Source organism: Conger conger, chromosome 1 (assembly GCF_963514075.1).
Source record: "Conger conger chromosome 1, fConCon1.1, whole genome shotgun sequence".
NCBI lineage: Eukaryota > Metazoa > Chordata > Actinopteri > Anguilliformes > Congridae > Conger > Conger conger.
In genome coordinates, this window is record NC_083760.1 from 20704849 (window position 1) to 20721803 (window position 16955).

General features: G+C 41.9%; 1 protein-coding gene across 1 annotated transcript in view; it reads right to left on the minus strand.

Annotated features, from left to right (window-relative positions):
* Positions 1-767: 767 nt before the first annotated feature.
* fsip1 (fibrous sheath interacting protein 1) overlaps positions 768-16955 on the minus strand; it is a 68336-nt gene continuing 52148 nt past the window's right edge. The window contains exon 11 of the mRNA XM_061263136.1: positions 768-1497. Coding sequence (XP_061119120.1) covers positions 1243-1497 — 255 coding nt within the window. The 3' untranslated portion in view covers positions 768-1242. The remainder of the gene's footprint in view (positions 1498-16955) is intronic.

The following is a 16955-nucleotide window of genomic DNA, read 5'->3' on the forward strand; positions in this document are numbered from 1 at the left end:
GTGCGGAACCCTCCTACTACTCACAAGCACTGAATTCGTTCTGCAAATTAGAGTATTTCCAAACAATGGCAAAAATAAATTAAAATGAAAGAAAATCGATAATGGTCTGAAGTGAAATTAGCAGGATGGGTATGACGGGACAAAAGCATTTCACCCTAGAATCGGTCCATTGAGGGCTCCCCCGGGAGTGGCCGGCTCACCTGCGGAGGCCGGAATGTGAGGAATTCCGTCCCCGCCGGAGCTGGTGCCCTGATGGGGAGTGCCGCACAGTCCCTTTGTCCCCCCGAAGCAGCTGTGTATGACCCCTCATTAATGCGCACGGTACCTCCCCCCGCTGCTTCCAATCCGGCCCCCTCCTCAGACTACTCAGCCAGGAAAAATGTGCACATTGTGTCCAAAGGGTTCATAAAGTCCTGCTCCAATGTAAGGTTCATTCTAACAAATAAAATTGATTAATTACAAAAAAATCAAGAGGATTGGTTATTGAGTTGATTTTAAAAAAGCCAATTTAAGAATGGAAACTAAACTGATTCAGTTCAACTTAAATTTAGTCTGTTCTGTTATACAGTGTCCCCCATGGATTAAATGAGAGCAAACTTTTGTGTCCCACAAAGAACAGATACTCGAACAGTAGTGCGGAAAACATAGCAAATGTTCCTATATACTAGCAGAAATTCACCCGAATGTTGCAAGATTGACTGACAAGTGGTTTATTTTTTAAAGAATGTATACACACTTGATGCAAAAATAAAAAGAACAACACCTAAAAGAGTTTGATACAGACGATCAGATTTTCACAAGATATCAAACGATCTTGTGATTGTTTTTGTGTGCACACACGTGCATGTGTTCACAGGTTTACAGGTACAGCATGTGTGTGAGAGAGAGACATGGATATGGGTTTACAAGCACAGTGCGCATTGATTTCAGAAGCTAGTTGATGTGACTTTAAAGACAACAGAAACAAGATTTAAAAATTAAATATATCCATTTCAACTATGCTCTGCTAAACATATTTAAAGGTAATATTGTACATTGTGGTTTAAACATGTGTCCTAGCGCAATGCCCGGTGGGATAATCGTGCCAGCATAGTGTCCAGTGTTCATGCACTATGATATTTCACCAAATGTAGTGTGACATCCGGGATGTGTTAGCACATTATTTTCACATCCGGAAAACAGCATTCAATTTTGGACAGAGATAGGGAAGTGTGCTTTGTTCTTGCGGGTCATGTAACCTGATCACCCACATGGCGTGTGGTTTCCTAGCGGCGGCGACTGCAGACTGCGGGCGCTTCTCAGCAGCTCGGAGAGCACAGAGTCCGAGAGGCGAGGCGCGCTGTCCAGGAGGGCGCAGGGGCTGCCCGGATCATCCAGCAAAGCCGCGGGAGACTGGGCCCCACAGCCAGACAGCACGGAGGGCATCCTGCTCAAGGCCAGCACACAGTCCTCCAACAGGCTGCTCAGCTGCCCCTCTGACAGCACGGGCCTTCCACACTGCAGAGCACGAAACACAGTCACGCTTAATGAACCAATGCACAGCCCAGGTCAGTATCTGTCTCTCTAGTATCTGTTCTTCTTGAACAGAGCCTGATATGTAAAAAAAAGCAGATACAGTACCCACCCAGTATTGAAAAAAATTGGATTCACATTAATACTTTCAGACCACTTTTAGCCCAATTTGGAATCCCATATTATATTAATTGGTGCTTACTGTTGCAATCTCTACTATGAATTTAGGATAGCAGAGATAAGCAAAACAATGAAGCAAGGCTGCATTACGTGACGGGTCTGGATGCACACATTGGATTTTGTTTGCTTTGGGTTTGGATCTGCCAAACCACTTGGCGAGCTGGTCTAGCTCACTTGAGTTGGAATTGCAGTTAGTCAGGACATACTCAGACATGTTAAAAATCATTCACCAGAAAAACCTATTCTCATGGACTACACTGTTGTCTGCTTTTCTGATGCCAAACAAATGAACATAACCCTGTGGTAAACCAGTAGAGCGCAATAGCCACTCGTTTGTACACTGATACGTACGAGATGAGTATGATGACGGTCAAGACCCGACAGACTGCAAAGGCAATTAAAACCCTAGAATCAAGACCTGATATTTAAAATTTTCTGATACCTGCACTAAGAAATCAGACACAGCTGCCAACTGTCCAATTACTTTTGGTCCCCTAAATTGGGGGAACAATGTATAAAAAGGAACATAATTCCTACACCGGTCACCCAACATAGATGTAAATACCCTCAAATTACTTTTAGATTTACATTTTGTCATTTGGCAGATGCTTTTAAACCAAAGTGACTTACAAGTACATAGGTTCTTCCACAACTTAAAAGCATCAAGTCCATAAATAACAAAACATGCATGAAGAGCGGTTCTAAACAAAAATACAATAGTCATTGTAATTAAATTAAAGGCAGTGAGTACTTTAATCTCATATTCATTGTTTCATTTCACATCCAATGAGCAGGAGTACAGAGCAAAAAGAAGAGAAATTGTACCTCTGCCAAATACTTGCAGTATGGACTGCACTGTAGCTATAGACTATGCCAAAACCCAGTGGATGTCAGAACTTAGAGTTCAGTTCTTTAAACATCATTCCTTCACTGTCATGAAATGTTTCTACATCCACCACTATCCATCCATCCATCCATTATCTGAACCCGCTTATCCTGAACAGGGTCGCAGGGGGGCTGGAGCCTATCCCAGCATACATTGGGCGAAAGGCAGGAATACACCCTGGACGGGTCGCCAGTCCATCACAGGGCACACACACCATTCACCCACACACTCATACCTACGGGCAATTTAGACTCTCCAATCAGCCTAACATGCATGTCTTTGGACTGTGGGAGGAAACCGGAGTACCCGGAGGAAACCCACGCAGACACAGAAAGAACATGCAAACTCCGCACAGAGAGGCCCCGGCCGATGGGGATTCGAACCCAGGACCTCCTTGCTGTGAGGCGCAGGGCTACCCACTGCACCATCCGTGCCGCCCAGCCACCACTATTTAAGCAAAAATAACAGCCATATATTTATGGGTTTCTGGGCCAACAGAAATATGATTAGCAAACAGCTGGACACTAATGAATTCCTAGGAATCTTTTGTGTCTACAGCATTTACATTTCATGAATTTCAGCTTGGTGACATGGTTCTGTGGAACTTTGGCTACTAGGAACATCACAAAAACATATCACGCCATTTCCCAGCCTGTTTATAACTGCAGTGACAGAACACTTCTTGGTATTTCAAAACAATAAATCATTCTGTCTGTTAAAAAGTCCCCCACATTAGACTTGGCTGTTCCTCATAACTGGTCGGATAAAGCTTACATTGCCGAAATACACTTCCAGTTGGAAGGAAGATTGTTTTCGCACAGATACGAAGGAGTCCCTTTGCTAGTTCAACAGGGATAGCGGGAAGTTCAACGAGGAAGAGTCGATCAATCATGGGCAGAAAAGCCAGCTGATGACACACATAGAAGATACGGTTGTGTGCATTTACTGGTATTTGGCAAATACTTGGATTAAAGACAAAGCCAGAATGAAATTTCCATCTTGAATCTCAAAGAACTGGGCGTATGTCCCTCTCTTTGTTTTTGTTGTGTTTTTTCCCTTTCCCTCTACAGACATGAAAACAGAAGCAGAAACCCCTTTGAATGGTGCTCATGAAATCCTCAGAAGAGTACGCACACAAAGAAATATCGAAATAAAAGCCAAAACAATAAGTAATAGTTAATTTCCTTTTTGTGGCAAGGCACCCAGAACTGGGAATACGGAAAAACAGATGATTACCATTGTATTTCAGTCAGCGTTTTCTCTAACCAACATAATATGCACATTGAACTGTACAATCACTCACAATACATTTCATGTTAGTCAGAACACTTTAGTGAAATCAAGACATTTCAATCCATAATAGCCTAATATCCCACTAAGGTCCTGATTTACTAAGACGTTTAATATGTGCAAAGCCTTCTAGCACTTGCAAAACCAATAACAAGGGCAATGATTGGTCATGCCATTTGTTCCCATCATTGGTTGTGTTATCATGGTTTGCATGTGCTGGATTTCTTAGTTTTTCATAATTTCACATTCGAGGAACATTCAAAACTTTATTCAGTGATCAGGTGCAAGCTTTTAAAGTTTGAAAAAGTATAATGTGGCACATCCTTCAGTAGAATGCGTTAACACAGTTTGTCATGTGAAATGAGGTGAACCATATGAACCGTATCACCTCGGCTGCTGAGTGCTTTATTTGAATAAACAGGAGAATCTTTGTGAACAAAATAATTAGTCATGCATTAACTTTGTTAACTGTCTGCCCTGGTTCCAAAATTCAAATCTACCATTAACGTTGGTCCTTCCTGGTCAGAGAAGGTGATGCGCAACAGGGGTCTAAAGTAGTCTAGAGTGGTGCCTTTAATTGCCCTGTACCTCCTGCCGAGAAGCTTAAGAAATATCAGTGTTCCTCCTTCTGGCCTTAAATAGCCCTTCAGCTGGAGTTACAACATCAGGTCACATACTGACCCTCTGGCAACCCTTCACTGTCTCTGGCTTTGTTTCAATTAGCCATGCTCAGCTAGACATGAACCGTCTCTTGCCAGGTCAGTACAATTTAATACGGCTGGTTGAATATCAATCATTCTTCAAACTACATTTCACCCGTGGAATGAATATCTTGGTTAAATGTTTCTCTACGCACTGATGTTAGAGAATTGTATAAGCCAGTGAAGGCGCAGAAGAAACACTTCTGCTCTCTCCCACTCAATATCCAATGGCCAAACCCAGTAATTGTTTAATAACTGAACATACTGCAGATTGCCATTACATCGGACATTTATGAACAGGACAAATCTGACCTCAGAAATATGATCCTGAAGAAACAGTTCTTCAACCATATCCAATCTCTTATACATGCCCCACTCAATGGCTGTGCTTAGAATGATTTCAAAGGGATACAGGCCATAAAGGTAATTGGGGGGTTGAAGTTTCGTTACTCATTCACATTCTCTAAATTCACAATTACCGGAAAGGGAGCTTGTTGTAGCCCAGCTGGAGATAATGTTCTTATGGGGAGGCAGGATAAGCACCAATAACTTCTTCCTGGCCCCTGGCCATCTTCAAGCACACTACACTCCTGTTAGCTGTCCCAACCTTAGCCTATGGACTTGACTCCTCCACCCCCAGGGCCTCCAGGACCCATGTCACAAAGGCACATTGACCAACCGCTGTGCCTGAGGCTGTCCGCAGCTGGCCTGGGTTATTAGGTCTAGGATTTAAAGGTATTTTTGCTTATTCATATTGAATAGGCCTCTTCCCTTAATTTGTCCATGTAGCCATACACATTAAGAGGTCACTTTAAAGTGATTTAGATGTTCTGAAATCCATTAGAAAGCAAACGATCCCTTCTGGAACCACTTCTGGATCCCCACTACAAAATACACAGCATTTCATTTCTGTAGCATCCCAAAATATATCAATATGGCCAAAGTGTACTTTATACATATATATATATATATTATATATGTATAAAAAGGATTGGTTAAAGGGTGGACATAAATCAATAGTCTATTAGAGAAAAGTGCACATTCTTTCTTATTTACCCACTGGCCATTAGGAGAGGCTGTAAAAGTCCTGTCTTTTCATTTCCTAAAGCAAGCATGTTCAGTTCTGCATTTTATATGCTCTAAAGCAGCATTATGTAGCAAAAACAGGAGGGAAGAATCATTATTTTTATATATTCTTTTATAAATATAAGAATGCAGAGCACAAACCATTTCAGTATACAGTAAGAAATAAGTAGCAAATCACTATTAAATACTGAAAAAAAAAAAAAAAAACTAAAAACATTGGTTTGGAATCATGCTCTGTAAATTACCCCTCCAAAACCAATTATCTGTCAAATGAAAAGGAAATTATTTTGACACATAAATCTTTTTGTTAGCGATTTATCTGCTTACATTTAACCACAGTACAACCCACTGTAATTACTTATCCTTTCTTTCTCATCAACTGAGGACTACTTGGACAAGAAAGTGACAAAGTGAGAAATTGGAGTAATTACAGATAAATCAAGGGTAAGTGTCGTACAAGATGATGATGTTAATGTGATTTCTTATCTACTTTAGAATAAACTAAATTATGACTGAATAAACTACAGTATAAATTGATCATTTCACAAAGAAAAGTGAACTGATTTATTTTGCAATGCATTTATAAAATGAATACAAATTGGACCCAGGGCTTCTTTGAGGATACACATTGCAATTGACCTATTTGTGAGAGATATAGTTTGGTACCAATAATTATTATAGCAATTCTAAAGAAACTGTGACTTGCTGACACAAGTCCAATACCAGCTGGTTTACCAAAATCAGAAAATAACTCCAAATCTACAAACATTATATTATGGGAATGTAGGGAAACTGTAAAGTGTAATATCATCTGTGATTAACTACTTTTATCCCCAACAGTAAACTAAAATGAAATTACAGTTCATACTGGGAATGTTTCTGAGTATATCTGAAAAGCAGGAGTGGATAAGGCTGAGTGGGTGCTTTGCATAGCCCTGTCAGTTAAATCTCGGAAACACATCATCCCCAAAACCTACCACCACATCACCAATCAGCAACAGTGAGGTCCCTTGCAATTGGCCGCAGTGCTGAAGTCACCTGGGGAACTGGTGAAGAAAAAGCTACTGTGCTCAGCCTGGTAAAACAGAACCAGCACATACAATACACACCATCATCCCCACCAATAATGTGACTGTTTGCAGCTGTACCTTATCTTTTGAATTATGTCAACAATAACAAAAAATATCACAGTAAAAAAGTTAACACTGAGAAGTATCCAACTCTCAGCACTAGCATTAAAGAAATGACTGCATTTTCAAAAGTGTATATAGCTGGATTTGTTTTCACCCATCACAGCTGGTCAGGACAGGTTCTATTCTCGAGTCCAATAGACCTGCCAAGGTAAACCCAATGGATAAACAATGCTCTCCCAAAGAATATGGCCACCTGAAGGCAATCACAAAGTGTACCAACGAGAGGGATCAACCCTTTCCATACTCTCGTTGCCAGGGTCAACAGTGAAGTTAAATGGCCGCTGATGCTCGCCAGACTGGTCTCCTCTGTGCTTGTAAAGATTTGCTATGCAACTTGGGGCTCTGGGAACCATTCCAGCCACCGAGATACCGGATTTCAGCGAACAGCATAAAAACAGTGTTAACAGAATGCCTTTCCAAGGAAATTAAACTGATTTGTTTCAAAGAAGTGGTTTGTTTTATGCTGCGAGAGATTAACACTGAGGGGAGACGAGGTGACCGAGCCCAGCTGGGCACTATAAGCGCATATTCATGCCATTTTACAGTTGGATCGGTTGGAGAATGTGCGCCTTTGTGAAGATATCCGTTTGAACACGCTGGAAGGTTGACTGCGAAACATGCCTCTTTTTGGCCTGCTCCAAGTCAAAGGAAGTCCACAGCTGCAGAGCCACTGCGGTCCACTCTCCGTCAAGCAGGCAATGTCCTCGAGGACATGTGAAATATTAGGAGGCCGTGTGAAATCAATAGATCCCACCAGGGACTGCGCTTTAGCCTATGGCATAATGAGTGGTGCGTGGGCGACTGCACAGTATCACCTGATGGAATCATGAATGCCGTTGCTACCTCTCAAAAAAAATGCCGGAGGCTTTTCCAAAAACAATTATTTCCTTACTGCAGCCACACTTCACTTGGCATTACGACTAAATAATTATGACTGCAATGGACTGCATGGCTTCGGTCCAGCAATGTACACAGTCCATGCAAAATGCTGGCCGGCGTAGCAGCTTTGGAAAAGAAGTCTTTTCATTTAGAATGCGCATTTGAGTGGGAGACTGCCTCGCCTCTTGATCACGAGCTGGGACGTTTTATGAACTGTGATAATAGGGCTGGGAAAGGGTGAGAACACGGGCTACCCTTTTGTCTTAGTGCCACAGTCATGGAACACAAACCCCTGGAGGTATGGGGAGGAGACCCAGCAGGAGCCATCCATCACACCCCTACCCTCCAGAAGAACACAGCTTAATTGCTGGTGCACCCAACCCATAACACTAAAGTAAGGGTGTGCATCTAACTCATCATTTTTTTCAATTTTTTGTGAAGCGCTTTGGATGCCATGTTCTGGAAAAGCGCTATATAAATAAAGTTATTATTATTATTATCAACAGTCGCAGAAGCCCTCTACTGGAGCATGGAAGACGTCTCTATCATCACACAGTAAAATAGATTTTTACCGCTATGGGAGAGATTTTGCCTTAGTTGGTACTGTTACATGGGCATGAGTTCCTCTGAGTACTGAGACTATGGCCTTGGAGAAACAGGCTGCATTCAATCACAACTTCATTTCCGCCCAGCATTCTGGGAGGCCATGGTGGATGCACCAGGCTGGGAAGGGGGTGCCTGAGGCCCAGGGGGTTTTCTGGGTCAGAGAAAAATATAGAAGCAAACATTTGTCTGGTAGACACTCCCCAAGGAGCCTCATGTCTGCACAGAGTGCGTGGTAATGAACCCAGTCCACAGACAGACATTTCTCATAACCTTCAACACTGCACTGCACGCCAAACTAGCCATGTCAGACTACGTCATCAAATCCACTGAGGCCTTTCAACTCAATTTGTATATCCTACAACATTGTGTCGAGATTAGAAGTCTCTGATGATATGGGAAACCGATAAAATCCGTAAACTCACAGACGGTGACTACACCCATCAGAAATCTGTATTGAATTCTTAGGAAAAATAGAAATTTCCATTCTTTCAGCATTTAACATTTTAAGGAAGGGCCAAATGGGCCCCAGGCCTGCTCATGCAGCCAGGATTCAGTAAGGGCTTCTCAGAGATGACATCACCTCCTCTCTGAGTTCCCAACCACCATTTGTCAAGCTGACTGCAAGCCATTATGAAGAGCTTTACTGCAAAACAGAGTTTGCCCAAGGGCTCATGGTGGGCAAATATCCATTGGAGAAAGATGAAGTCATTCACACCACTAAAAATCGGACTAATATACAGCACCAGTTTCACCTCCATAATAATTACTGAACTTGTGCATTTTATCATAGCAGGGAAATAAAGAGCGAAAGTGACTTGCTTTACCAAGTTTACCAATACATTTAACATGCATTGCCATTGAAAAAAACTCCTATCATAAAAACACTTATACTGCTCAAACAACAAGGCCATGCTATGAAAAGTCAAAATGGAGACAGAAATTCACCGCTATTTATCATGTTGAAAAATTATTTAAGATACTGACGTGAAATTTCGCCCTGGCCCTGGATAGCAATTCCAACAGTAGCAATAAAAGTGTAGTACCCTTTCAAGAAAATCTGAGAGGTCCATGTCAAAAAGGGCATTATATCATATGGTATGCCACCCCACCCCTCATTCCCACTGTTAAACATACAAACTAAAACTAGAGTTCCCACACCCCCTCACATTCCGTCCAATGTCCATTTAGGTGGACACTGCTTTTCTCACATTTCCTTTTCTGGCCGAAACACTATTATATCACTACTGAACGCAATTTTCCGACAACCTTTGCGTGCTTTTATTGTTTGACACACCCACGTTGAAGAAGCGAAGCACTGTGGGGTTGCGGTTCTCGGCGGTAAGATAATCGTGGATCTCCCTTCACATGTGGCCCACTGGGGTTTCGTCCATCAGCTCACTCCTCTGAGGGTTCACTGTTTTTCTTTCAAAGTTAAACAATTCAGGGCTACCGTGGCGGAAAGCGTGCTGCTCATATTACAAGGGCCATGACTTCAGTCACATACTTAGCTTTTTTTTCCTGCCCAAGTCACCCCGGGCGCAGCTCTCCTAATAAAGCTAGGAATTCATCCTAACACTCTTCCATTCAGGTGCTTGCATCCTGCAACAGTTTCTACATTTAAAAGCTTGAGCTGATAAATCAAAAGCTATCATTTAGTGACTGACAATTGATTAGTTTGAGTGCCACACTATACAGTATATACAGTACTAACTTTTATTTCTAACATGCTATTAAAAAAAAGAGCGCCCTAAAAAATGACAAGCATACTTATTTATAACTAGCCATAACAAACCTCAGTGCAGATCACTGCCTAGATATCAATGGTTAGATACCGAGTTTGAGTCATTAACTAGAAAGTACCCAGTAGAATATGAACACTTGGCAATAAACTTGTTTTGACCTTAATATGCATATACTGGGTCAGTATTAATAGAAATGTATATTTGTCAGAACAAACAAAAATATTTGTTATGCTTTACATTTTATGTACACTGTTCAATCGATAATACTCAGTTTACCTCCATTTAATAAATAAATATCATCCATCATTTTAAAATCCAATACTGTTCTTTACATATGTGCTCACTAATACTGCTGAAAACTAGGTTAATAGGTTTGCGTCAGGGTTTTGTCAGAACATGTAAAGCCATAAAACCACAACGTCAAAGTGAGAAGTTTCTTCAGTATGTCCACTTATGAATAGCCTATTGTGTAACACAAGATTGTGAGAAACACAATCCCACAAAGGCAAAGCCCTACACCACATCTAGGAGGCTTGAAAATAAATATCTTCCCCAACACAGATGGACTGTACTGCAATAGTGAAGCTGCCTGCAGCTCAGTGACAGAGAAAATGAGTTATAGTACAGATACACAGAGAGCCCTCTTCTGGTCTATCCACACAGAACAAGCAGACACAGAAGAGATATTTTCTCTAACGATATGTGCCTTCTCTAAGCAAGCAGTACGCCTGAGCATTATCACTTGGAACTGTACTGCAGTGGGAATTCCCAGCACAACAAATGGTTAACTCCTTTCATAAAACACCTGCTTCATATGATCCCCAACTCCTCTGTAGTCACGTGTGAGTTATCAGGATAGGGGGGTGTGCTTTAATGCTATTTCCTGCTGCAGACAATAGCCAAGGAATAGCTTTCAAAGGAAATAAAGCCACTTTTGTCAAATGTTGGTACATGGAAAATAAAATATGTCCCAGAAGCACCTGTAGCTTGGTTTCTGACCCATGTTCACAAAAAAATAGGCAGAAACTCAACATTCAGAGGTCAATATGCTAAGGACAGAATTCTGACAGGTTTACAGTCTATTCCGCTCATTTAGTCTAGTCTCCTTAGGTTTCCCGATAACGGCCCCATCTAAAAAAGCAATGCTTCTATGACTTTTTATTATGAATCTTCAATTTAAGACATCAAATAAGTTCACATAAAACTGACAACTACCAGAAATAATAATTTCCCTCATACCAGGAAGGGAGAACAGACACAGTTGATAATCCCAAACTTAAACAGGGTTTCAATATATCATATTGACTGGAATTTTATTTAGTTTTTAAGAGCTGCTTGCAGGTTTGGGCAAGTTGCCATTCAGGAGAATTATTAATGGGAGTTGTAGTTCAACTTTTGCCCCAGGCAGAATGGAAGCTTTCGTTAAAATCATTTTGTCACATAATGTACATCAAAATGAGTGTCAACAACTGTGTCAGGTGCAACTGTATTTACTTCAGTGAAACTGCCTGAACAAAATTCAGTACAAATGAAATAATTGTGATTCTTACAAACCCCAGTCTAGGACGAATTAAAGCTCCCAGAAGGGCAGACAGGTTTAGATAAGCATACATTTTTCTGAGGATGCGCAGGTTCACGAATGTTTCACTTCATTCAGGGGATGAACACACTGATAAGACTCATACATGACATGATCCACTGCCGGTCTAATTCCTCCCTCATTTCAGTCAAACTGACAATTGTTCAGCACAACCCTCGTGAAATGTGCATAATTTCCCATTACACCATCTTTCAGAATATGCTGTAAATTGCCCAAAACTGGCAGTATCCATGGTAGATGAGTTTATAATAAACAAAGAGGAAAAGCATAAAGGTTCTCTCTTGGGAAAAGTAAGTACGTAGTTGGAAATATGTAGAATGGCATTTTAAACAATGAGAAGCCTGTTAATTTCTATCAGGCAAAATAAATACATTCAGAAAACTGATGAGGTCCATATTTTGAATATTGCAGTATATTAGTATGTAATATACTACATGTATATTACAGTGCAGAAGTTTTCCCTACTGTTAGATACAGTCAGTTGAGGACATGTGTATGATATTATCCCATTGCTATTCCGGACCCAAGGGGAACATCTGAAAGCACATGTCCTTCGCCGACATTGTGATAACAGCCACACAATAAATAACATCCAGTCATTCACTTCTGAGTTATATTACAAAAGGAAATATTTTATGGGGGTCCCACATGTGTGTGCTTTTAATGCTGATATATGTACTCCTGTCCTCTTCGACCCAGGCTGCTCAGCTGTCACTAAATCAGAAGACCTAGAACAATATCTCTGTCACAGCAGATGTTTCATAAGCACAGAGATATCAAGGAGCCAGTGCATTCAGCCGGAGGGGAGAGAGAAAGAGTCTTTTAATTACCTTCACGTCTGTCTACCAGCAGCTATTAATTGAGGCCTGTGAGGATGGTATCATATTCGGGCATACTTGTCTCTCACAGTGGCAGCGGACACCTGGATGGGCCCCAAACGAAGCCAGGCCAGGCCTGATCTTAATCAGAGGGAACCCCATCCTGCCCAAGCACTTGCATAATCTCCCACCTTTATCAAACACATCTGTGCTGCCCCCTTTGCATTCCTGGATGGAGACTTGAAAGAGAAAGGTGCTAAAGTATTCGCTTTCTTTTTTTATTTGGAAAACTTATGAAAATATGGAGTTGGCAGAACAAAGAGGCCCATATGTCACAGCACCTGAATGCTTAACATTACAGATTTTCTACATCAGACAAGACGCATGCACTGCACTTGGAGTGAATACCAGTCATACCTCAGAACCATAGATAGCACCCCTCTTGTACGTCCGCCTGTTTTTGGGGAACACATATGCAACATGAAGGGCAGCTTATCACGGCAATGTAGGTACAGAAGCGACACACAATTTAATTCAGTCTGTAAGTATTTGGACAGTCACGTTTTTTTTGTTGTATTCGCCCTGTACTCCTGCAAACAGTAGAAATAAAACAATCACGATATAATTAAGCTTCAATTCAGCTTCAGCTTCAATTTGTGTCGTTTTACATCCCATCCATATTGGGTTGGGATATGGATGGGATTAGTCCTCTTTGTACATAGTTCACCCAATTTTAGAGGACCAAAAGTAATTGGACAAACTAACTAACTAAAATAAAGTCATCATATCCAATATGTAGTTGAAAATCCTTTGCAATCAATGTCTGCCTGAAGTCTACCACCCATAGATATCACCAGATACTGGGTAACTGTACTGCAGCCCTCTTCAGCTCCTGCTTGTTTCGGGGGCTATTTGCCTTCAGCCTGGTCTTCAGCAAGTGAAATACATGTTCAATTGGATTGGCATGAAAAAAGTCATTGGTTGCTTTAGCTGTATGTTTTAGATCATTGTCCAGCTGCATGATGAAGTGTTGTCCAATCAGCTTTGATGCATTTTCCTGGATCTGAGCAGACAAGATGTTTCTTGCATACTTCTGCATACCACCACCATGTTTGACAGATGAGGTGGTATGTTTTGGATCAAACGTTCTGTTCCTTTTTTTTGTCCACACTTTCCTCTTTCCATCACTCTGCTACAGGATCTTTGTCTCATCTGTTCGTAACACTTTGTTCCAGAACTCTACAGGTTTTATAATGTGAATTTTTGCAAATTGTAACCTGGCCATTCTATTATTGAGGCTTGCCAGGGGTTTGCATCATGTGGTGAACCCTGCGTGGTCCTGGAGAGTGTTCTTGATCTGTTGAACAGTAAAAGGTTATTTCTTTACCATTCAAAGGATTCTTTGGTCACCCATTACACACTGGTCCTCCATGGACAACCAGGTTGTTTGCCATTCCTGACCGCACAAGTGCGTTCCTTCACTGATTTTTGACACACCTACGTTTTTGGCTGTCCAACTGATATATTCAGATTTTTCAGCCTAACAATAGCCTGCTTTACTGACATTGACACTACTTTGGTCCTCATGACGAGAGACAACCACAACAGATGCCAATGCAAATGCAATCCTAGAATCAACTCTAGAACTGTTGCTTTATGCATGAACTAACGATGAACCTTAACACACGTCCAAGAAACATTTGAGCAGCCAAGGTCTTTTGAGGGACTATGTTTAAAAATGGCTACATTTCCTACACTGTTTCACCCAATATGGATGTAAAAACCCTCAAATTCAAGCTAAAGGTCAGCAACTTTAACTTCATAATCATTGTTTTATTTCAAATTCAATGTGCTGGAGTACTGAGCCAAAAAAATTATAATAATGCGTCACTGTCCAAATACTTACAGACCACACTGTATGTTGCAATGATTGGACAGTATTATGTGCTTACATAAGGATACCAGTAGGGTAACTTTTTAGCATTTGATTGTAATCATTTGCCTTGAAGAGCTGAATTCTCACTCTCATAATCCTGGGGTTCGATGTGATATTTGTGCGACATTTACAAATGTCTTCAATCTATCAACGGCCCAAATTAATATGTTCATTACATTACATTACATTATTGGCATTTGGCAGACGCTCTTATCCAGAGCGACGTACAACAAAGTGCATACCCATAACCAGGGATAAGTTCGCTCCCCTAGAGGGAAGTACAATTTCAACTGCTACCTGTACAACGAAGATAAGGACGAGGGCCCTTTTTTTTTTTTTTTGAGAACAAAGAAACAAACAAACAGAGCAAAAGTGACCAAAGTTAACTATCCAAACACTGCTTACCTAGCCAGCTAAAAATACCGATACACAAAGCAAGTCACAGAGACAACAATTAAGGTTCACAGGGAGGTAGGGAGGGATGGGGAGAGGTGCTGCTTGAAGAGGTGTGTCTTCAGCTTGCGCTTGAAGGTGGGGAGAGATTCTACAGTTCTGACCTCAACAGGGAGTTCGTTCCACCACCGTGGAGCCAGAACAGACGGTAGTTGTGAGCGTGATGTGGAGGTTCGGAGAGGGGGAGGTGCCAAGCGGCCTGTGGAGGCTGAACGAAGAGGTCTGGCAGGGGTGTAGGGTCTGATGATTTTTTGTAGATAAGCTGGGGAAGACCCTTTAACTGCTTGGAAGGCTAGCACCAATGTTTTGAATTTGATGCGAGCCATGACAGGCAGCCAGTGGAGGGAAGTAAGCGGGGGGGGTGTGAGTATTTGGGAAGGTTGAAGACCAGTGAGAAAGGGGCGGGTTCTCCATATGTTGTATACGAAGACCGGGTCACCGCCACAATGTTCTCGGAGAGGGACAGTCTGCTGTCCATCACCACGCCGAGGTTCCTTGCACTGGGTGACGGCGTGAGTGTGGTATCCCTGAGGGAAATGGAGAGATCCAGATGGGGAGAGGTTTTAGCAGGGATGAATATCATTTCAGTCTTGCCTGGGTTGAGCTTTAGATGGTGGTTGTCCATCCAGCTCTGGATGTCCCTCAGGCAAGCAGAGATACGGGCTGAAACCTGCGTATCAGACGGCGGGAACGAGACGAAGAGTTGGGTATCGTCCGCGTAGCAGTGGTAGGATAGCCCATGTGCAGTGATCACAGGGCCAAGGAAGCGAGTGTAAAGAGAAAAAAGAAGCGGGCCTAGGAGGGAGGCATACGCAGGGATGAAGTCAGCCTTCCGAGTGGCAGACTGGCAGTTCCATAGTCCCCCTGTGACAGCAAAGTCCTCACAAGGGGTCAGCGGGGGGTAGCTGAGGTTCGAGGGGTTCCGACGCCGTGGAGGCCCACGTCGCAGGGGGGGTCTTCGAGGGAGAGAGCAGACTGGGATGGGGTGAAACATAACATCACAAACTGGGACGGAGCGTCGCTCTGACACGCCTATTTAAATGGCCTACAATTGCTCACAAGCAAATCAAAGCTAATCTACTGATAAATTCCACAGCTATTTAAGCTATTTAAGACAAATGTTCAATCACGCTATAGGTATGCAACCAGTAGAAGTGATTAACAGGTAACAGATAAACAAACTGGCTCAAGCCCTAACCCTTGCTGTTCAAATGAGCAATTTAAAAATCAACGTTACCGCGTCTAGAGGAAAGTCCGCAGCGATACTAAACACCTGGTCAGAATGATGCACTTACTGTTCGTTATGTTATGTTATGTTATGTTCGTCCTGTTCGTCCTGTTGAGTACAGGAACTTGGGTTATCAGTTACACGAATCAGGACCGAACCGCCTTTGTGCCACAGCTTGGATTACTCAACCTTATGTCAACATGAAGGCGCAATTAGTCGAATGTTGTTATTCGCAAGAGATCTCTGCATAAGAGCATGACATTTGAACGGTCACATTTTGCAGTGGTCTGTGATGGAGGTGTGCTTCCCTGCCATGTTTGTTCAGCCTTGGTACCAGGACAGGAGCTGTTCAAAGGGCACAGTGTATCTGCCAGCTGTAGAATAAAGTCATTATTCCCTTACAACTATTGTTTTTGCTATGGTATGGCAAAGGGAAGGAAAGATTTTATGGCCATTCCTGCATGCTTTTCAAGATTTTCAAAAGCCTGTGATCACAGAACTAATTATTTACATTCCACAAAGATCTTAACAGCTATGGTTCAAGGGAAAAGAACAGTCAGCAAAGCGTACCAACTTTGTCCTATTGAAAGTGGTATTGCTTGCGTTTCATACACGGGCTCATTTCTTGTTATTGGAAAATTGTTACTGAATCGTGCAGAATATTTTTTTTTAAATTGATGCCAACAGAACACTTCATGTGTGTCTGTATGGCATAAATAACAGTGGTACTTCAAATGAACTTTTGAAACCTCAAAAGCATTAATCAAATTTAGCGAGACATATTAGCACACACAAGGTGAAAAAAAAATAAGACTGACTCAAGGGCTTAGAAGACTACGTCAGGA